This window comes from Engystomops pustulosus, chromosome 4 (genome assembly GCF_040894005.1).
Source record: "Engystomops pustulosus chromosome 4, aEngPut4.maternal, whole genome shotgun sequence".
Lineage (NCBI taxonomy): Eukaryota > Metazoa > Chordata > Amphibia > Anura > Leptodactylidae > Engystomops > Engystomops pustulosus.
Window position 1 is genome coordinate 190,452,819 of NC_092414.1, and position 23,790 is coordinate 190,476,608.

General features: G+C 41.5%; 1 protein-coding gene across 2 annotated transcripts in view; it reads left to right on the forward strand.

Moving 5' to 3' along the window:
• The window catches only part of LOC140125730 (uncharacterized), a 28,619-nt gene extending 5,253 nt beyond the window's left edge, over positions 1-23,366 (forward strand). Inside the window, exons 1-7 of one of the 2 annotated variants that reach the window (XM_072144587.1) lie at positions 9,751-9,877; positions 12,175-12,361; positions 14,044-14,175; positions 17,819-17,959; positions 19,392-19,519; positions 21,584-21,845; positions 22,667-23,366. In XM_072144587.1, coding sequence (XP_072000688.1) covers positions 12,202-12,361; positions 14,044-14,175; positions 17,819-17,959; positions 19,392-19,519; positions 21,584-21,845; positions 22,667-22,809 — 966 coding nt within the window. In that variant the 5' untranslated portion in view covers positions 9,751-9,877; positions 12,175-12,201 and the 3' untranslated portion in view covers positions 22,810-23,366. Of the gene's footprint in view, positions 1-9,750; positions 9,878-12,174; positions 12,362-14,043; positions 14,176-17,818; positions 17,960-19,391; positions 19,520-21,583; positions 21,846-22,666 lie in introns of those variants that run through there. The other variant, XM_072144588.1, reaches the window with a different exon arrangement.
• Positions 23,367-23,790: the final 424 nt, after the last annotated feature.

Below are 23,790 nucleotides of genomic sequence, written 5' to 3' on the forward strand. Positions count from 1 at the left end.
CTATGGAAAAATATAGAATTTCCTTTAAAGGACATTTACCATCAGTTTACAACAGGGATAGTGAATACATTAAAATTCCAAAGTGTAAAAATGTGTGAAATATCCAGCACTTGAGTTATTAATAAAAATCCATTTCCTTTAACACCTTCGCACACCAGGACGAATTATATCGTCCTCGTGCTGCAAGGGGTGTATGGAGAGAGATCACGGGCTGAGCTCTGTCCATACACAGCAGGTGTCAGCTGTATAATACAGCTGACGCCCGCCTGTTATTGCCGATTCCGGCAGTTAACCTGTTAAGTGCTGCGGTCCAACCCGACCGTGGCACCTAACTTACCATTACATGGGTGCCGCCATGTTGGATGGCCGATCGGCGCCCCCCCCCCTTCCAGTGACGTCAGAGGGCAACGATCTCTTCCCATGGTAGCCTACAGCCTCATTGCCATTTGTAATGATCTATAATAGCCAGCAGATGGCAGGCTATTAGAGATCATCAGTAATATTGCTATATACTGCAATACAGTAGTATTTCAGTATATAGTATAAGCAATCAGACCCTGCAGGGTTAAAGTACCCTGGAAGGTCTGAAATAATGGTAAAATAAAAAAAATTGTAAAAAAAATTCTATAAAAAGTGATCAAAAGGCCATACGGTCCTCAAAATGGTTGCATTAAAAATGTCATTAAAAGTCACAAAAAATGACACCACCCACAGCTCCATACACCGAAGTATGAAAAAGTTATTTGCCAGAACATGGCAAAATGAAGATTTTTTTTTGTACAGGAGGCTTTCATTTTTGTAAATGTATGAAAACATTATAAAACCTATACAAATTTGCTATCACAGTGATTGTACTGAACCAAACAATAAAGTAGACATGTCATTTGGGACGCACAGTGAAATAAGTAAAATCCAAACCCACAAGATAATGGAGCACATTTACTTACCCGGTCCTGTCCCGATCCAGAAGAGCGTTCTCCGGCGAGGATTCGGGTCTTCCGGCGATTCACTAAGGTCGTGCGCCCGATGTCCACCAGGTGTCTCTGCTGGTTCTTCTCGGTGCATGTGAGTGCTTGATTTTGCGACACACTTCGTTTTTTTAAATTCCCTTTTTTTTTCGAATCCGTCGGGTTTTCCGATGGCCACGCCTGTGATTTCTGTCGCGCGAACTTCTATCGCGTGCGCCAAAATCCCGGCGGAATTCGCCGAAAAACGGAAAAAGGAGGGAAACCTGACGAAAGTGTCGCTGCTGAGCCCTTAGTAAATGAGCCCCAATGGCTCATTTTTTCACCAATTTCACTGCATTTGGAATTTTTTCCTACCTCCTAGGACATGACATGGAATATTAAATACCGGCACTATGAAGTGCAATTTGTTACACAGAAAACAAGCCATCACACAGCTCTTTACAAATGAGAACGAAAACGCAAAAGCAATGAAAAATGAAAAATGAAAACGCAAAAGCAAAAAAAGGGCAGGTCGTTAAAGGGTTTATAAGGTTTGGGTAAAAGTTTATTTTGTCAATTTCTTTTGACAGGTTCCCTTTAAACATTATCACATCAACAAATATGAAATCGTATGTAACTCGAAACTGTACATTTTATAATTGTAGCTGCAGACAAAAAATTGTGACAATTGGAATTTCAAAATTTTTTGCTGTAATGGGAATAAGGATTATCAATAAAGCTTCATTACAGACACCTTACAGCTGATCATTACAGTCTGGGACTATAGTAACATCCAGAGAGCTTCACCAGAGGTCACAGTGGACAGAGGGGGTGTACTTAAGTCGGGGACCACCTGTACTCCATTCTCCCTGTGGGTGCATATAATGCAAACAAACACTTATAATAATAATGTTTATTTATATAGCGCCATCATATTCCGTAGCGCTTTAAATATCATAGGGGACATATACAAATAAAATAAAACATGACAGAGCACAAAAACAGTCATATCGAACAAAATTGATTGTTCTCCCCAATGATCCATTAGAGAATCCTTCCTGCAAAAAGAGACAGCCCCTTTTTAAGATTTAGCCACAAATAAAGGGGTTGTTTCATGATAACACATATCCTCTACCTACAGGATTGAGAATGTAAGTGTCTGATAGGAATGTTGGTGCACATGTGCGACCACTTCATTCACTACACTCCCCAAATGTATTGCTGGTCACACATGTGCACTACTGCTTCATTCAAAAGGGGCACTTGCAGGCCCCCAATTGTGATTGTGTCATATTGCCCAGACTCCAACTTATAAGACATCTATTCCCTATCCCTACCTACTGTATTTGTGGATCATCAGCCCCATTAACAATTACAGTCCAATAAAGTCCACTAGTCATTTCCTGTGTGCAGTTTTATATAACTTACGGTTCCTCTAAGAGGAAATTCTCAGATATTTGCCATTGACAATCTGTAGAATTATTTCAGACATTTCCTTGTGTCTAATAATTTCTGTTCCTTCTGACTACATCCGGTGGTATAATTACATGAAGAAGCTATTCATACCATTCACGGAAAATATTTCCCTTATTGTGTTCCTCCTTCTCATATACCTTCTATTGCAACACTAACATAAAGGGGGAAGTTAGATAAATGAATGAAATCCAAAATACAATATATGGAGGAAATGAGAGGTGTGAAATATTTGGAAAAATGGGGCTCATTTACTTAGGGCTCCACGGCCGCACATAAGTCCGGGTTTCCCGACTTTTTCTGGTTCGTGCCGAATTCCGCCGGGATCTTGGTGCACACGATCGGATTTTGACGCAATTGCGACGGCTTTCACGCAACAGAAATCGGGGGCGTGGCCGACGGAAAACCCAACGGATTCGGAAAAATGCAGAATTTAAAAAACTAAGTGTATTGCAAAATCAAGCACTCACATGCACAGAGAAGAACCAGGTGAACTCCGGCGGACCTCGGCGCAGCAGCGACACCTGGTGGACATCAGGCGCACGACCTTAGTGAATCGCCGGAAGACCCGAATCCTTGTTGGAGAACGCGCCGCTGAATTGCGACAGGACCAGGTAAGTAAATCTGCGCCATAATATCTATTTAAAGCTGCTTCCTATCAGGTTTAGTCACAGTTTCCTCTATATCATTATACTACAATAATTATATGAATAAAGGTAAAATATCACAAAAAATGTACCATAATGTAGTATCACAATTATAAAACCAGAACACTACAATCATCATACCATACCCATGTTTGGGGAAATATAACCAGATCACCACGATCATCATACTATACCCACAATCATTATACCATACCAAGGTGGGGGGTGAAATATAACCAGAACACCAGAATCATTATGCTATACCTGTGTGTATTATATTATAATATGCTAAAAATAATAAAGCAGTTACTCACCTCAACACCGTTTGCCCTTCTCCCGGCTCTTCTCCTCTGTGTCTGGATGCAGGTGTCATCCCACGCTCCCAGTACTCCAAAGCAACAGAGCAACCCTAATTGGCTCCATTATGGCCCTATATTTTGCCGCCTCCCTCAAGGCTCGGGCATCTGCCGCCTGAGGCGCGATTCTCATCTCGTCTCATGGCGGCCCTGTATATGTGGTGAAATACAACCAGATCGTTATGATCATGATATCATATACTCATGTATAGTGAAATATTACCAAATCACCACAATCATCAGACCATACCCATTCTCCTCCCCCGCTTCCAGTTGCTATGTTACAATGAGAATCCTATAAGTGTTCTTCCCAGGCATAAACTACAAGGAAGACATAGACACTTATGTATTTTACACACAAGACGTCTTCTTAGTCATAGCAAAGGTGATATTTCACAATCGGTAATTATCATTGTCATACAGACTATTTTAGATGCATGGACTGGGGATGTCATCCAGAAAAAAAAACCTGTGGCCTCAATATAATGACTAGGGCAACCAATTTAGTCTATGGAATATGTTTGTGAATGGTGATGCAAATCAAGGTTGTTGTCATGCAAAAAAAAAAAAAAAGAATTGCCTGTACAGGCAGTCCCCGAGTTACGTACAAGATAGGTTCTGTAGGTTTGTTCTTAAGTTGATTTGTATTATGCTGCTCGCAGGGCTTGGGATGTGCTGAGTTGGCCTAACTTAAAAGTCTGTGCCAGGCCTCTGACTATAATTTATAGGCACTCGTCCACTGGGAGTAGCTGGAAAGGAGCAGTTTCCACCCCACCCTTGGGAAACAGCTACTCCATGTGTCCTTTTCAAATATATGAAAACACCCATCACTTGGCTTAGCAACTCTACAGCCAATCCTGAGTGATGGGAGTTAGGGTCCATTCATATGCGGTGTGCCCGCCGAGCGAGCATACCGCCGTGTGCTGGAGGTGAGGAGGAGGTGACCCCTCCTCCCTCCATAGAGAATAGCGGCGCATGGCCGCACACACGCCGAAAGATAGAGCAAGCTCTATCTTTTTGCGGTGTGCGGCCTGGATCTGCGCCGCGCCGCTATTGCTGTCTATGGGGACGTACATGCGGCCGCAAATTTGCGGCCTTATGTACGTCCCCGCAGATGGCCATGTGAATGTGCCCTTATTCATATATTTGAAAAGGACACATGGAGAAGCTGTTTCTCAAGGGTGTGGGGGGAAACTGCTCCTTTCCAGCCACTCCCAGTGGACGAGTGCCTAGTCACACAGCAAATGCTAATGAAAGGTACAATATAACATATCTTTTTTTCTGTAAAACCTATTTTTTTATACAAAAACACTCATCATCATCACAATCATACCGCTGAAAACAAAGAGAGCATATGTGAGGCTTAAAGGGAACCTGTCACCAGGAGACCCATTTCTAGAACTCCCCCAGTCCCCACAGAGCATAGTACATACTCTGCTCTGTGGGGACTGGGGGAGTGCTAGAAATGGGTCTCCTGGTGACAGGTTCCCTTTAAGCCTCACATATGCTCTCTTTGTTTTCAGCGGTATGATTGTATTTATGTATACCACCTCTAAATAAGGACATTACCACCTCCATAATAAAAAATCTTCAAAAATTTTATTTCATAATTTAAAAACAGAACATTTATTACAAATGTAATAAAAATGGTTCCGAATAATCAGGGGATTAAGGCCCCGATGTGCGTTTCGCCTGTTCCTCAGGAGGCAGCAACAGGCGAAACACGAGTCGGGGTGAGGGTGAGATGACAGCCAAACGATAAGGTATATATCTCCTTAAAAATATTGTATACATGTCTTGATGCATAATGGTTAAAACTTTGGGAGAACCTATGTGCTAGCTCATTATGAGAATGCATAGAAAAAAATAGAGAAGTTACATTACTAAGCACCCTACTGTTTGGAGCTGCCTTATCCCCTGATTATTTGGGGCCATTTTTAGTATATGAAATTTTGTAATAAATGTTCTTTTTTTAAATTATCAAATACAAATTTTGAAATTTTTTTTATTATGGAGGTGGTAATGTTCCTTATTTAGAGGTGGTAAAAGTAATTTGGTGGGAACTTCCTTGAGATTAAAAGGTAAAGGACGAAAGTAAATTGGTGAAATTTTGTATTTATGTATGTATAGTTGTATATACTGTACAGTGTCAGTCTATTCAATTATCAGTAACTGATTATTAATTTAGTAAATTATAGTGTAGGATCTTTTGGTCATATTATTGCAGACTGTGCATTATATAGTATGTTAGGATCTGGGAGTTTCCATATGTATTGTGTTATATAGTATAAAAATAACCTTGGGGTGGTATCTTACTGTATATGACTATTGATTATATTACGTAAAAAGAATGGGGAATTTCTGTATATATTAGTAGAAGAGAATATCTACTTGTAATTTTATATTTGATTATGCATTACAAGTTGTTCCCTACTTAATAACACCCGACTTATGGTCTCCTCCTAGTTACAAACGGACCCGTGGATGTTGGTAATTTACTGTAGTTTAGTCCCAGGCTACAATGATCAGCTGCAGGAGTTATAAGAGGTGTCTGCAATTAATCTGTATTGGTAATCCTGGTTCTTATGACAACCCAACATTTTTAAAATCCAATTGTCAAAGAGACAAAAACATTTTTTAGCTGGAGCTACAGTTATAAAATATACAGTTCGACTTGCATACAAATTCAACTTAACCCCTTCACGCTCCGCGGCGGATATATCCGCCACGGAGCGCAGTGACTTAGCGCTCAGTGGCGGATATATCCGCCACGGCGCTTATGCCGGCTCGGCTCTGGATCAGAGCCGAACCGGCATCGGGAAACACGGGGTGCCGGCTGTAACTAATAGCCGGCACCCCAGTGTAACACCCGCGATCGGAGTTGTCTCCGATCGCGGGTGCTTAACCCGTTAGATGCCGCGGTCAGCGCGACCGCGGCATCTAACAAGTATCTGGGGTGTCTTTCCCCCACGATCGGCCCCCCCAAACCGTTTTCGGGGGGCGCCGATCGTTGCTATAGTAACTCTGGGGTCCGATCTGGACCCCAGAGTTACTAGCAAGAATTGCCAGTAAGATGGCGTCTGTGACGTCATCTTACTGGCACAGTGCCAGCCTATGCAAGTGCATAGGCTGACACTGATAATACTCTGCAATACATGAGTATTGCAGAATATTATCATGAAGAAGCAATCAGAAGATTGCTTGTTCATATCCCATGGTATAAAAGTGAAAAAGTAAAAAAAAAAGTTATTCAATAAAAAAATAAAGTCATAAATCACTAAAAATGCCCCAAACCCCCAAAACATATAAAGAGACATATAACTCAAAAAAAAGTCTAAATCATAACACAAACCCCACATATATAGTATCACCGCGTCCGTAACAACCCGTAGAATAAAAGTAAATCATTATTGAACCCCCATGATAAACGCCGTAAAAAAAAACTGTTATAAACCCTCCAAAAATTATGATTTTTACCTTTTCAATCCCACAAAAAATGATATAAAATGCGACCAAAAAACCATATGTACTCAGACATGATACTGGTGCAAAGTACAACATGTCCCGCAAAAAACAAGCCATCAACCAGCTCCGTAGCCAAAAACGTAACAAAGTTATGCCAATTGGAAGATGGCAATACAAAAATTATAGATTTTTCCCCACATTAGGGTTTTGTTTGACAAATTTAGTAAAACGTAAGAAAATATATTCATGTCTGGTATCCCCGTAATCGTATCAACCCATAGAATAAAGATAACATGACTATTAGTCTATACGGTGAACACCAAAAAAAAAAAAGTCAAAAATCCAGGACAGAATTGATGCTTTTCTACTCCTGCCCTCAAAAAAAGTTCCTAAATTTTCAACAATAGGTGATACCAACCCCAAAATGGTAACAATGGAAAAAGCATCTCATCCCGCAAAAAAAATGCCGTCACATGGCCCCAATAACGAAAAAGCGAAAATTTTATAGCCTTCAAAAGGGGCCAATGAGGAAACTAAAATCCTGGCAGCTGCAGCGCCCTCCTTCCCTTCTGCGCCTCGCTTTGCCCCCATAAAACAAGTAACGGCCACATGTGGGGGGTCTTTGTACTCAGGAGAAATTGCAGAACAAATTGTATGGTGGGTTTTCTCTTTTTATATTTTGGAAATGTGTAAATTTTGGTGCTAAATGAACGTATAAGGGAACAATATGACCATTCTAAATTTCATCTCCATTTTGATTCAATTACTATGAAGATCTCAAGGGGTTAACAATCTTCGTAAAAGCTGTTTCTGATAGCTTGAGGGGTGCAGATTTGAAAATGGGTAGATTATATAGGGGGTTTTGATGCTAAATATGTAAAATTTCATTCAAAACTGTATTTATCCCCAAAATAGTCAATTCTGAAAATCCGGAAAAGCGATATTCTATTTGTAAGCCGCGTGACGTCAAAATAAATTATCCAGATATTTCAGAAATTATGAAAATGTAAAGTAGACAAATGGGAAATGTTATTCAGCAACTTATTTAGCTGGTAAATCTATCTGCCTGAAAACGCAATGATTTAGAATTTCGAGAATGGCAAATTTTTCAAAAAAATTATCATATTTTCTTTTTTTTGTAAATAAACGCAAAACTTATCTGCCAAAATTTACCACTAAAATGAAGTACAACATGTGGGGAAAAAACAATCTCAGAATCGTTTTGATAAGTAACAGTGTTCAAAAGTTATAACCATATAAAGCGAAGCAAGTCAGAATCCAAAAAATCGGGCTGAGCCTTAAGCTGTAAAATGGCTGCGTCCTTAAGGGGTTAAGAACAAACCTAAAGAACCAATCTTGTATGTAACCAAGGGACTGCCTGTCTCTGTCTCTCACTCTCCCTGCCTGTCTCTCACTCACTCTTCCTGCCCATCTCTCTGTCACTCACTCTCCCTGGCCGTCTCTCTGTCACTCACTCTCCCTGCCCGTCTCTCTGTCACTCACTCACTTGCAGATTATATCCATCTGAACAGTATATAATGTGATGGGGTCTGGGGATCAGCTTATGTAATGTACCAGATAGTTGAGCTCAACTCAACAACTCCATAGAGGACAAACCCCAGTGGGACATCTTCCAGGTCTTAGGTGATCTTAGTAGGGATCTACCTCACTCCGGCAGCCATAGAAAGCAATATAAATAAATATACAAGTACTGCAAGTGGTGGAGGAACATGTGGATAGGAAATTCAGAAACCCGAATAAAATGGTTGCTGAGAAAGTAATGACTTATTTTGTTACATTTATAAAGGAGTTGGGGATGTGTTCATGAATGGAGAATGAAGAGCCCAGATACAAATGATTACTAAATGCTTTCCAAAAACACGTGGTACAATGCCCAGAATAGATTTAATATTAGTGAATGACAACTGATGTAACAGAAGTGGATAACATTGTGTTTGGTGCTATAGGCTTATCTGACCACTCTCCTCTCTGGTTTAGTTTATGGATGGTAGTGGATACATACTCTGAGCTGCTATAAAGTAGTAAAAAAAAAGTAGTAAAGAGTAAAAATAGCCCTGGATGCCATAAGTCGGCCAAGGGTTTCTGAATAAAATGCTGAAGCCTTAGGTCAGCCAATAACATTACAGGAAATGGGACAAGCCCTGAAAAACTTACCAAGGGGTGAGGTACCGTAACTAGAACTGATGGCATCCCAGTGGTGCTGTATTCACTAATGAGCTGTCAGATTTCATGAGGAAGGCCTGCCTAGTTCCCATTTGAGAGGACCATGGAGGTCCAATGGATATGGATTCATACCTTCATTTAAGAAGGTGGTGGTCAAAGTGGTCAATGGTAACCAGGCCAGATTTATGTCAGGTACCCTGTAATATTAGGCTGGTGTGATTTGAGGGGCACCAGTGTTTTATGTGGTCAAGACTGATGGGACTATATCTGGTTGGTTTTGGAGAGGATGGGGATGGAGGAACCCATTATTAATTGAGTAAAGCTGCCCTATAAGGAGAGAGCAAGAGTTAACATAAACTTTGGCAGCTTGGCATTTGTAAAGAGGAACCAGTCATGGTTATCCCCATTGTTGTTAGCGGTGGTATTGGAGATGTTGGGTGCAGTATAAGGGAAAATAATTATTCTAAATGTTTTGTGCAAATTCCTTTGGGAAATAGCATGACAGGTTCCCTTTAATATTTGATCCAATAGACAATAAAAATGCTATTATTTTACATATACTATTGAGGCATTGAAAATATAATAGGAACTTTGGAAATTTGTGTGATCCTTCATGATACAGTGATTAATCTCTACTTACATCAGGCAGTGAAACCCTGTAATAATGTTCCTCTATACATCATAAGAAGGTGTGCTGGAGCCTGACATGAGGTTTTGGTGTACCGCCCACATGCCGCAGCTTCAATAAATAGTCTGGATGACATTTTGACTAAGGAATACAAGAGGGAAGACCGGCGAGGAGCAGGTATGTGGCTGGACAAAGAGATCTGAGCTACGATGAGGAGTGCCAGCCTTAATGTGCACTGCACGCTCCGGAACAAGATATTATACTTGTGCTGTCCCTCCTAGTAATGACGAGAATAGATGAAAGATTTGGACTGGGGTAATTTAAACTGATTTAAAGGGTAGATATTTGACGGGAACATTAAAGTCAGTTTTCTGTGAATTACAGAAAGTCGGTCCATTGATAGTTTCCAAAACTATACATCAACCAATATGAATTATAGCTAATTTGGCTCTTGGTAGTAATTTTTTTTTTGGACACTAAAGGTCCTTGGGTATCTTTAGTCTATATAAGTGGATAACAGATAAATCGGGACACCAGCAGGGCACCCTTAGAGGGGTACACTCAGGGCAAAAAATTTGTAACAAATTCTGCGGAAAAATCCAGGGTCAGGCTTTCCCTCATGGATTTTGACATACTGTAACTTAAATATATGTATGAATTTATAGAAGCAAGCCTCCTATTGATTTGAATGGCTGGGAGATTTTGGCACAAAGTTTATAATCATAACATTTGTGCCAAAATCTAACATGTAAATTAGCCCTTACAATACGGTAGTAGTATTTTTTGCAGCATGGTGGTAATTTTTCATTTTTGCAGTGTTATCACCCAGACACTTTATGGCAGTGTTATCCATAGCACTACAGATCAGTGTTATTGCCCCTATAGAATTCTATGTACCACTATGCGTTTTATGATTCTATGGGGGACATGTATCATAGTTTTGTCTCTCTGTCAGGGGCGTAACTTGAGGGGGTGCAGAGGTTGCGGACGCAAGAGGTTTAGGGGGCCCTTATGGTGTCACTTTCCCAGAGAAGACTATTACTATAAACCGTACATTATAGTCGGGGGCCTGGCACAAACTTTGCACCAGGGCCTATCAGCTTTAAGTTATGCCACTGCTCTCTGTGGTGAGTTTTTGAGACATTTGGCAGCTCTTTTTTGTGCCATATGTATGATCCTGTCTTTTTACTTGTGATACATGTTCAGTTTTTCCTGTCTTAGTAGGTGCAAATTTTGGCTTCTTTTTGAAACTTTTTGTGGCAAATGTCTCAAATCCACATTGACTTAATTTGGGATTTGAGGCTGTGTCCTGCATTTTTAAACACTCTAGTCACACCCCAGGGAGATGACAACATATTAGGCTGCGGTCACAAGCAGTGGCGTAACTAGAAGCTGATGGGCCCCAGTGCAAAGTCTGTGCCAGGCCCCTGACTATAATGTATGGAGTATAGTAGTAGTCTTCTCTTATGGGAAAGTGACACCATAAGGGCTCCTTAAACCTCTTGGGCCCGGGTGCGATCGCACCCTCTGCACCCCCTAAAGTTACGCCCCTGGTCACAAGTGGTGTTAAGGGTGCGGTCACACGTTGCGTTTTGAAACCTATTACAACAGCTGAGGAAAGGTGATTTGCCTAATTACATTACTGTTTACATTTGCATTTACAAAACGCAAAGTAAACGCAATGTAAACACATGCGTTAATGTCGCGTTTATATTGCGTTTTGTAAATGCAAATTTTATCAGTAATGTAAATAGGCAAATCAGCTGTTGTAATTGGTTTAAAAATGAAATTAAAGCGCAATTAAAACACTACGTGTGACCAATAAATTAAAAAAAAAATGTAAATGCACAAATTTCAGAATTAAAAAAGAAATGGTTACTGTGCAAAATTTTAAACATTTAAAGCGTGTGAAATAATTACAATTTACATGTTAAAATAGGGTCCATGGAAAAAATCCTTTCTTTGCAGACTTACGCCTAAAAGGTCGCAAAAATAAGCCAAAAAAGTGATACATAAGTGAAAAGTCGCACGGAACATCTGGGAAACAATGATACATAAGGCACACTGCACAAGGTGCAGCCAAGGCATACTTGAAAAATGACAAAGTAAAAAAAGTCGTAAAAATGAGACAATTTGCCTAGCTGAAATAATGATACATGTCCCCCTATGTCTCATTGACTAAATAAATAGTCATCAAATGATCAATCAATGAAGTCCAGGCATGCAGATGGTGCTGCATATAAGCATACATGTAGTGGCTGCGGGTCTGTATAACAACAAGTACATATTAACCCCCTCCACGCCCACTTGAGGTGATGCAAGGGGTAAATAATTGCAATCATTAATGTCCCCCTCTGTGTTCCAGAATCGGAATGTATGTCCAAATCCAAACTAACTTTAGGGTAAATTGTAACTAATTACTCACACAGACCCATCGTCTATGCAAGTTATATAAACTTTTTTTTGTTTTCTAGACCCAGGAGACTCTACAGGTGGCAACAATGAGGAACAATTACTATTTCCATTCTCTGCTTCCTGTAAAGCAAATAACCTACCCAACCCCTCCGTATATGAGCATTCGGAGGGATGAGATTGAGGTGCACCGGCCGCCTGTGTGGAGACGCAAATTGATGGATATGATTAAAAGATTTGATCCAAATGGTAAGAAGTCCCATGTTATCTGCACACACCAAACTTATATAAGACAGGAGCATGGAAGACATACAGCTCTGCAGTGATTGGTTGTTTGTGCAGCTTGGACAAGTTCTTATACAAGTTCTTATCTTGGATTTAATGTATCCCCCCTCCCTGTGTATATTGGGGAATAGTGTCCATGAGATCTTTACATTTTCCTTTCTTTTAACTTCTCCTTAAAGGGGTTTTCCCACCAAGCAAGTTAGGCCCTATCCACAGCATAGGACCTAACTTGCTGATTGGTGGGGGTCTCAGTGATGAGAACCCCACAGATCACCAGGGGTCTGGTGGGGTGAGAGGTACCTCCGTGAGATCCCTTCTCGCTCCCCAAGATGAGCAGAGCAGACGGCGGTGCATGTCCTTTCTTCTCCAGTCATCTCTATCGAGCTGACAGAGATTGCCGAGTGCAGCACATATGTACCAAATGATTATTTTTCCTTTTTTTGTGTTTCCATTTTTTGTCTTGGCAGCAGCTGTCAGTGTTGTCAGATATTTAATATGTGTAATATTTTAAATTAGGTCTATATAGTGGGATTGGTATAAAAGCAAAACTGCCTTGAAGGTTGCAACAGTTCATAGTCCACCAAATATGTTTTATGATATATTTAATTTACGTGTCCTATACATCAGTGATTTTCAACCTGTGTGCCGCGGCACACTAGTGTGCCGCGACACATGGTTGAGTGTGCCGCGTCAGGTCGCGTAAGGCACGTGACATGGGCCGCGCGGTGCAGGAGCTACAGAAGATGGGCGGATCGCCATTAGGAGAGAAGTTACGCGGAAGAAGACATCAAGGGTAAGTATATAGGGTTATTATTTGTATAGGGAAGGCAGCTAGGGCCTTTTTATTAGTAAAGGGAGGCAGCTAGGGTCTTTTTTTATTAGTAAAGGGAGGCTGGGGCTTTTTATTAGTTAAGGGGGGCCTCTAGGGCCTTTTAATTAGTAAAGGGAGGCCTTTAGGGCCTTTTAATTAGTAAAGGGAGGCCGCTAGGGGCTCTTAATTAGTAAAGGGAGGCCGCTAGGGGTTCTTAATTAGTAAAGGGAGGCCGCTAGGGGCTCTTAATTAGTAAAGGGAGGCCGCTAGGGGCTTTTAATTAGTAAATGGAGGCGCTAGGGTCTTTTAATTAGTAAAGGGAGGCGCTAGGGTCTTTTAATTAGTAAAGGGAGGCCGCTAGGGTCTTTTAATTAGTAAAGGGAGGCGCTAGGGTCTTTTAATTAGTAAAGGGAGGCCGCTAGGGGCTTTTAATTAGTAAAGGGAGGCCGCTAGAGGTTTTTATTAGTAATGGGAGGCCGCTAGAGGTTTTTATTAGTAAAGGGAGGCCGCTAGAGGTTTTTATTAGTAAAGGGGGCCTTTTATGACTGTTTTAGTGTCATTTTGTGCTATTTTGGTTGGTGGTGTGCCCCAGGATTTTCTAAGTATAAAAAGTGTGCCGCGGCTCAAAAAAGGTTGAAAATCACTGCTATACATAACCTTACATTTACCCACTTCAAACATCATTTGTTTCCTTGCTCTTGTCTCCAAGCTACAAAAACTCTGTATTGTACTATCCTCCTCTGTATTGATCGCTTTACAGAACTTAGTATTATCTGAAAATGTAACTTGTACTTTCTATGCTGTGCAGTAATAATTACTGTGTGTTTCTTGTCAGATATTTCATACATTGATGACTACAGTTATACTCCACGTTTCCTAAAAAACTTCTCCTCCAATCAGTATCCTGGATTCAGCAGTGGTATTATGTGGTCAAAGGTGCTACAAGATGACAACATGCGCATTCAAGGTATGGACTATCTGTTTATTAGGTCTTTATAGAGACAAATATTTTCCAATATTTCCTATATTTCCAGCCATAGGCTTTTATTGGACATATAAAGTACAAACTTTGATGTTATGTTGTTGTACTCACTGGAAATATTGTCAACTCTTCATATATCATTTAATGCAGGAACAACTAAAACTGGTGACCAATGACTGACTCCATACTAAATAAATGTCTTCTGCTAAAACTTTGGGGCCTGTAACTGTGACCATCTGGAGATGTAAACCCAGTAGGATTTGTGCTCAAGACTAAATAAGGAAGGAAAGTCTAAGTTTTTTACCCCTGGAGTAGTCCTCTAAGCCAGTGATTTTCAACCTTTTTTGAGCCGCGGCACACTTTTTATACTTAGAAAATCCTGGGGCACACCACCAACCAAAATAGCACAAAATGACACTAAAACAGTCATAAAAGGCCCCCTTTACTAATAAAAACCTCTAGCGGCCTCCCTTTACTAATAAAAACCTCTAGCGGCCTCCCATTACTAATAAAAACCTCTAGCGGCCTCCCTTTACTAATTAAAAGCCCCTAGCGGCCTCCCTTTACTAATTAAAAGACCCTAGCGCCTCCCTTTACTAATTAAAAGACCCTAGCGGCCTCCCTTTACTAATTAAAAGACCCTAGCGGCCTCCCTTTACTAATTAAAAGACCCTAGCGCCTCCCTTTACTAATTAAAAGACCCTAGCGGCCTCCCTTTACTAATTAAAAGACCCTAGCGGCCTCCCTTTACTAATTAAAAGACCCTAGCGCCTCCATTTACTAATTAAAAGCCCCTAGCGGCCTCCCTTTACTAATTAAGAGCCCCTAGCGGCCTCCCTTTACTAATTAAGAACCCCTAGCGGCCTCCCTTTACTAATTAAGAGCCCCTAGCGGCCTCCCTTTACTAATTAAAAGGCCCTAAAGGCCTCCCTTTACTAATTAAAAGGCCCTAGAGGCCCCCCTTAACTAATAAAAAGCCCCAGCCTCCCTTTACTAATAAAAAAAGACCCTAGCTGCCTCCCTTTACTAATAAAAAGGCCCTAGCTGCCTTCCCTATACAAATAATAACCCTATATACTTACCCTTGATGTCTTCTTCCGCGTAACTTCTCTCCTAATGGCGATCCGCCCATCTTCTGTAGCTCCTGCACCGCGCGGCCCATGTCACGTGCCTTACGCGACCTGACGTCAGGTCGCGGCAGTCACGTGACATGGGCCGCGCGGTGCAGGAGCTACGGAAGATGGGCGGATCGCCGACGCGGGCCTTGTTGGTAAGTATGGGGGCCAAGGCGCGGCGGCAGCGGTACACAGGGGCTCCCCGCGGCACACAGGTTGAAAATCACTGCTCTAAGCCATGGTCAAGGTTGACCTGGAACTTAAAATCCCCAATAATCTGGACAAAGAGACAAAACATTTGTATTTTTCTAAACTGCTCTTTGGAGCCCTTATGCTGAAGCCCCTGCAGAAATATCAGGCATGGATTCTGTTTGAAGTGAACCTGTCACAAGGAATGTGATTTTTAGCTAATAATAATAGTTTGATTTACATTACCTTGATCCCTACCAGCAGTGTGCGGTCAGTCCCAGGGGCGGCAGCTGCAGATTCTGTGTGCGTCTATCTCCTTATGCTTTCTACTCCACACCATCCCCATCCCTCCTCTGCCTGCTCAATTCACATGACAGGAAGTGGAGAGGGGGAGGGAGCTGGATGTTTGGAGAAGAGACGACGGACAAAGGGACACAGGCTGCGGCTGTCCCCCAAGGGACTCACCACATGTGTCTGGCAGGGAGCCAGGTAATGTGTATTAGACTTATTTGAACATTCAAGTGATTCAGAATACTGACAAGGGTTTTTTTTAAAATTAGTAAAGCATAGGCTATTAGAACCTGTCACCAGCTAAAATCACATTTCTGATGACATGTTCCCTTTAACTCCAGGAGGCAGTGATACATACAGAGGTAGAAGCTTGCAGCTTCCCATAACCTGTGGCACCTGTCTTACCAGTTACTCTACTCCACAAAGTCATAGAGAGGATCATTGCTGACATGTGCTTCTTGTGCAGGAACAACTATAGTCCATAACTACAGACCTTCCCTTTAATTTCTCTCACTTAAACATGGCCCAAGATTGACTGAGACTCTGAAGACTTTTCTATATAGTCAAAGAGGATGTTCGCATGTAGAATAAAAAGATCTTTAGACTCTATATATCTCGTCAGAGGAAAATTCCTTTATCTCCTGTTATCAGCCCTTATCCTACATGCTAAACTGATTGGGCTTATATAACAGGGCTTCTGCACCAGAACACTGGCATAGTCGCCCTGAAATAATTGCAAATGCTAGCGTATTGCCGGCACTTGCGATCACCATATATACCCAAGTATAAGCCGAGTTACCTTATTTTAACACAAAAAACTAGTAAAACCTATTGATGTGAGTATAAGCCTAGGGTGGAAAATTCATTGGTCACAGCCTCCACCCAGTATATAGCTAGCCAGTCCCCTTCCCCCAGTATATAGCCATCCAGCCCATGCCCTCTAGTATATAGCTAGCCAGCCCCCTGTTTCCAGTATATAGATAGTCCCTGTACCTCGTATATAGCCAGTCAGCTCATGTCCCCAGTATACAGCCAGCCAATGCCCCCAGTATACAGCCAGACCCCTGCTCCCCATATAAAGCCAGCCAGCCTCCTGACCCCCAATATATAGCCAGCCAGCTCATGCCCCCCTAGTATGTAGCCAGCCCCTGTCCCCAGTATATAGCCTGTCAGCCAGTGCCCCCAATGTGTACATATACTTTTATATGTAAGTTTTACATATATTAACTGAAATACTCATTTACAAAAATGTATTTCAAATGACTCTTTTGAACTCTCTTCGTTATCCTCCTCCGTATCTACCTGTTCTATATTATTCCAATACACAGGAGGCAAAAATTACATGTCATAGTTAATATTTGGTGTAAATAGAGGGATTTGTTTATTGATAAAACTTTTCTCATTTTTTTCGATGGTCCAAATAATTTTTTGCAACTGGTTTCCCGAACTTTTCGGGTGTGTCGTCGGGGATTTTGTCGCACGCGATTGGATTGTGTTGCAATCGCGCCGGCTATCATGCGACACAAATCGGGGGGCGGACCGTCAGACGAACCGACGGATTCGGACAACACGCGGGATTTAACATTTAAAATTGTGTCGCAAGACAATGCACTTACATGCATCGGGAAGAAGATGGTGAACTCCGGCGGCCCTGAGCCGGGAAGTGACACATGCAGGATATCGGGCGCACAATTGTAGTAATTCGCGGCAGACTTCGTCCTCGTCAGACATTCCGGATTGGGGATTGCGCAGGGACCGGGTAAGTAAATGTGCCCCATTGTCCACGAATACGCCCATGATTTTTAAATATTTTAGAATATATTTAATTTACTTCTTCTAAGTACATAACCTTACAATTAATCGGATCAACCTCCAATCATCAATTCTCTTTGCAATCCTCCAGCTTTGTGGTATTTTATTATCTTCCTCTGTATCAATCTCTTTATGGAGCTTATTATCTTCCTTAAATACACCATGTGCTCTCCATGCTGTGAAGTAAGAATTACTGTGTGTTGTTTGTCTTGTTACCTCAGATGTTGTGGATCGTGATTCGGTAATGAGTTTCCAAAATCAAAGCAGCACCACCATCCAGGATACTAGAAGTAAATATTTTGTCATAAACAATGGCACTGTGTGGGCCATGGCACTACAAGGTGACAACATAAAGCTTAAAGGTATGCACTATCCAGTCTTTACAGTGACAAATATTATCCTAGGTTTCCTGCTTTTTTATTTGTGTTTGATGTCATTGTATAGGGCAGCACAATGTCTTAGTGGTTAGCATTACAGCCTTGCAGCGCTGGGGACCTGGGTTCAAGTCCCAGGGTCAACATCTGCAAAGAGTTTGTATGTTCTCTTGTTGTTTGAGTGGGCTTCCTCTGGGTCCCTTGGTTTCCTCCCACACTCCAAAACAGTGGTGGCGAACCTATGGCACGGGTGCCAGAGACGGCACTCTGAGCCCTTTCTGTGGCCACCCAGGCCATCACCCCAGAATGAAGTTCACCAGACAGAACTCAAAGAATCTGCCTGCAGAATCTTCCTGGAATGATAGACGAATTTGCCCTCCTCCTTTCAACTGTGTTGGTGTCCTTGGGAGGCTGAAGGGCTGAAGGGTTGAAATTTGTCAATGAACAAGGAGAAATACATTAATGCTTAAATTGCTACGCTGGCACTTTGCTATAAATAAGTGACTTTTGGATGAAGTTTGGGCACTGAGGCTCTAAAAGGTTCACTGCTCCAAAACATACGGGTAGGTTGATTAGGTTGTGAGCCCCATTGGGGACAAGGACCGGTTTGGCAAGCTGTGTGTAATCTGTGTGTGGTATATAAAAATAAAGAATTATTATTATTGTATACACTGGAGATATTACCCCCCTGTCTACTTGGCATTCTGGTTGCTAAGAATGATCCGTAGACTGAAAGAGGAGAGATGCAGGCTACAGATTGAGAAGTCACAGAAGGGTGACTTATGTTCCTAATCATACTTCACCTGTTCAACCTGCAGCTGCTCAGTTTAATAAATTATCTATTATTATCCATAAACATTCCTTATAGTAGTCAAAAGGCTATATTAGATTGTAGGTCCACCTGTGTAATAGTTAATAGGTGTATATGTGTGTAATAATCTCTGTCCTAGAATTGCTAGTGCTAGAGAGGAGACCCCGGCCAGTGAGGGAAGCTGCTCTGGCCTCAGTGCCCTTACCTGATATCACACCCAAGAAGTGCCCACCAATTTCAGGAGAAGATAAAAATAATATTATAAGAAGGTCTGATAGATGTATCAGGCTGGATCTCAGGCTAGGAACCTAGGCTCATTAACCATAGTGTTACTGTGTCCACTTGTGTACAAAAATGTGTTCTATTCAGATGTTCAGATTCCATTCCTGATGAAGAGACCTGAGTAATCTTGAACATTTGCAATAGGCATCAACCTTTTTTGTTATCCAATAATAATATCTACAACTGAGGACTCTCTGGATTTTGGCATATACTGTGATCTCTGATCGCTGACTACCCATCTCCCTAGAAAGCCAGTAACGGAGCGCTGTATTCTACCTGTATAACACGAGCTCCATGATGTGTTATTTTCTATATTCAATTTCATAGCATATTTCAAGATTACGCTGTACCCCATACAAACCAAAGGTGCGATTAAGTGTGTCATTACTCTACAAGTCCAAAACCAAGATCTGTACCTCTCATGTAAACCCACGGATGAGCAGCTAAAAGTCTTGGTGAGTTTTTTTTTATTATATCTATACATCTATATCTATTAATTTTCCTCTGCCTTGTACAATGATTCAGGGGTATTCAAAAACAGTTCTGACTAGGAGACTAGGACATGCTCTACTTTGTAATCTATCCGTGTTAAAATAACATCTGTAGGCACCTATCAATTAAAAAGTATAGCAGTAAGTGTAGCCGTGTGTCGTCCAACCACAGTATCGTGTGCATCTGTCCTTTCTTATTTGTCTATGTGTCGCCATATTCTGAGAGGTCTTATGAGAGCATTATTTGGGCTTGTATATTGTGAGATAAGATACCTTTTTTATCGGTACTATTTGGGTTACATCAGAAACTTGAATCGCTTTATATTACAATTATTTGGGAGGTAGAAGGCATTAAAATTTCAATTTTGGAATTGTTTTTTTTTGTTTTTTTTTATGCCTTTCACATCCCATTAGCCAAGTACGCGGCGATACCAATTTTGTATAGTTTGTATAGTTACTTATGGCGAAAAGGGCAATTTTTTTCATTTTTACTGTCCTATTAGAGGACTTAATGATCCCTGTTATAATACATTGCTGTACTTGTGTCATGGATTGCTGTACTATTGGGACGAGTATAATTGCCCTTAGACGTCAAGCGTTTAAGTATTTATTCTATACAGACTACAGATAATGGTGTGTAGATGTGTAGACTATACAATAATCCAGTTAAAGTCAAATCAAGTAAAAACAGGCCTCATGCACATGACCAGTTGCAGAAATGGGACACAAACAGGGTACAGGTTGCAACACGTTTCAGCCAGGTGGAGATGGGGGTGAGAGCTGCTCTCCTTTTCCATCCCTATAGGACAGTGGTGGCGAACCTATGGCACGGGTGCCAGAAGTGGCACTCAGGCCATTGACCCCAAGACAGAGCTCACCAAACAGGACCAAATTCACCAAATCTTCCTGCAGACCCAGGCAATTTTAAGAGATGCTGCAATCAGGGCTATTTTAAAATGACACTTCATTGGCTGTTTGGAACTGCGGTAAAAGTGAGAGTGTTGATAGAACTGCAGAATATTCTTACTGTACAGAGAGACCCTGGTGAGAAGCTTCAATGACAGTCTGAATGTTCCCTCCTTCTTTCAACTGTATTTGTGGCTTCAAGGGGCCGATACGATTGATAAATGTTGAAGAACAGGTAGCAATAAGTTACTGCTTAAAATGCAATGTTGGCACTTTGCGGTAATTAAGTGGATTTTGGTTATAGTTTGGGCACTCAGTCTCTAAAAGGTTCGCCATCACTGCTATAGGAGCTGGGAAGTCAGTGCAACCAACCAGCTCGGTCATGGTGCCGTCAAAGTCTGTTCACCACGTATAATAGAAGTCAACGGCTGCTGTGAACTGGCAGCATGTTATAGAGCACAGGTGAAAAAGCACACTAAGTTCACTAAGAATGGTGTTTTAAATGGCAGTCTTAAAATTTCCCCCACCAGTGCTCTGACGCCCATATTTACTAAGAGGTTCTGGAGTCTTAGGAGACTGAATGTTAGACTAATACAAATGATGGAGGAAAATCCATACACCCAATCGACTAAAACATATCTTTTTATTGAAAAATGTATTAAAATCTAAATTCATAAATTTAAAATCAAGATGATTGACCACAAAACATAGACGCTCCAGATGACACAGTAACCATAATTATCTCATACAAAATTGTGTAATATTGCTAAGACCCACAGATACCATCAATCCTCTAACAAAGATGAATAATAATCTGAATAAACAGCAGGATACACATTCTATATAAGTCAAAACTAACGCTGTAAAATAATATAAGGTGATAAAGAATGCGCCTACCCAAAAAGTTTGTGTTATTCAGCATCCACCCTTTGGTCCCACTCCCATTGTGTCTCGTCCAAAGCCAGCATGTTATAGAGCAGGAGCAACTTTGAACTTCACATGAGCACTTTTACATAGATTTCATTGGGCCCTTGCCTGCCTAATGTAGTGTAATAGGATGGAAATGCTTTTTAATGTTACTGTGTGAATTACTGTTTACAACATCTTTTTACTTCCGTTTAGCCATTAGGACAGAAGCGCCTTGTAGTCACAAACCCTGAGGTGAAAGATTTCTTCTTCTTCCCCACTGAAGTCACCACTAAAAAGTACTCACTGGAGCCACTGACACGACCCGGCTGCCTGGTTGGCACATCCCCTGACAGTAACAGCCGTGTTAGTGTGGTGCCCACTTCGGACAACACCCACTATACCACCTTTGCTTTTGATGCAAAATTTACCATTGGTTTTAATTTTGTGCAAAGAGCAATTATGGAAGCGACACACAGTAAGTTTTTATTCTGCTTATTTGTGTCCAATAAATCTGTAAATGTGTTTATCTCCTGCTAAATTATTAGGACAACCCCTTTTGCAAGTTGCAAGTCCCCCATCATCACACAGACTAAGACCCCTAGAGATCACCATAGACGTTATTTGGTGTATCAACAAGATCCCTTTTCAATGGGGTCCTATGACTACTATGAGACCTTTTTCTATTATCTTCAACTAAGGCTATATTCACACGACCGTATGGGGGGACGTATATACAGCCGACGTATATATACGCCCTATATATGTCCCCCATAGACAGCAATGGGAGCACGGCGCCGTACGGGAGTGGTTCGGTGCAGATAGGACATGTCGTGTGAATGTAGCGTAAGTGCAATATCCGGCTGAGCTCTGGAGGTCTCAGTATCTGTAACTTGTCTCTGGTGGGATAACCTCTGTAAGAAAGACAGTCCATGAAGCTTATAACCTAAATTTCAGAAAAAGTTAATGGACTTGGTGAATTTTGTCTGAACTCTCAAATTTTGGGAGAACTAAAAAACTGTTCTATTTGGATTGAGGTATCTTGACACCTAATAGAGCAAGAAATGATTGGGTTTGCCAGGATGGATTTCAACATGTCCGATCCTTTGTTCTCATGGCAGAGGTAGATATATTATGGGGTAGGGTGGCTAGAATTTAGGCATCCCACTGGCAGATGAATGGCCTTTGTTCTGGGAATATACTAATTTACCTTTTGGCACCTTGCCACTAAAAATGTAACACCATGTATTAATCTGGTTTATAACCACTAACAATGTCTGCTTTTTCCCCCCGATACAGTAAAGGGGCACGGTACAAATAACGAAGAATTGAGACCAAACTTCAACCAACGATACACAGAAATAACTCATTTTCCTGGACCAATGTGGAACCCAAAACCTTACACTTGCCCAGGCTACCGGCCAACTTCAATAGAAATGTAAAATTTAAATGTAAAATTATGGTTCCTCTGATGCACTAATTACAGAGTCCTCACCCCCTCCCATCATGGCTGGGGAGGCTTTCCAATTAGGCCTCATGCACATGACCGTATGTGGGGGACGTGAGCTATCTGCACAAACAGTGGCTGATTTACAGGCCCCATGGAAACCTATTGTGCACGGTACGGTGAGGGGCACGGTGCATGCAATGTTAGTAGCCGTACCATAAATGCAGCAACCGGCCACACCGCAAATTATAGAGCAGGTCCTATTCCCGCACAGATTTGCGGTGCTACCTGTCACTTTCTATGGACATGGGTAGATGGGTAGATGTGCTTGCCATTGTTTGTGGCCCATAAAATGCACACAGTCATGCGCATGAGGCCTTAGAGCCAATAATAAACCCTACGTGCTTTAATTTTTCTAGAAGTCACCACCATCATGGTGTTGGTGTGGACAAAGCCTGCATAAAGATGCTGGTATCCAGTATACTAGTATGCGGTTATATCGTATAGCTTCTTATATAAGGCAAGTGGGGCCAATATGGGGGAATTCGCTGTGCTGACATTGATGATTTACATGTTATGTAACATACGGCGGTGCTGCCATTTTATATTATATTTAATAAATTTTAGTTTTTGGTATTTGTTCTTTTATTTGTGTTATGTTGTCTCCTATTGCAATATAAGGGTCCTTTCACACTGAGGTGTAAGCACACGGCAGCGCGCCGGAGAGGAGGAGGGGGAAGCGCTCCCCTCTCCATAGGAGACAACGCCGCACGGCTGTAAACACAAGGAAGATGGAGCATGTTCTACCTTTCTAGTGCAAACTGCTCGCACAGGTATTTAACAAGTGTCCGTGACATATATGTGTCACACACTACTCATTTGTGGCGCGGCTGCTGTCTTGACACAAAATTCGGCACATAAAGTGGCGTTCTGGTGCTCAGTCGGACCGTGCACCAGATTTAACATGCAAAGTCTG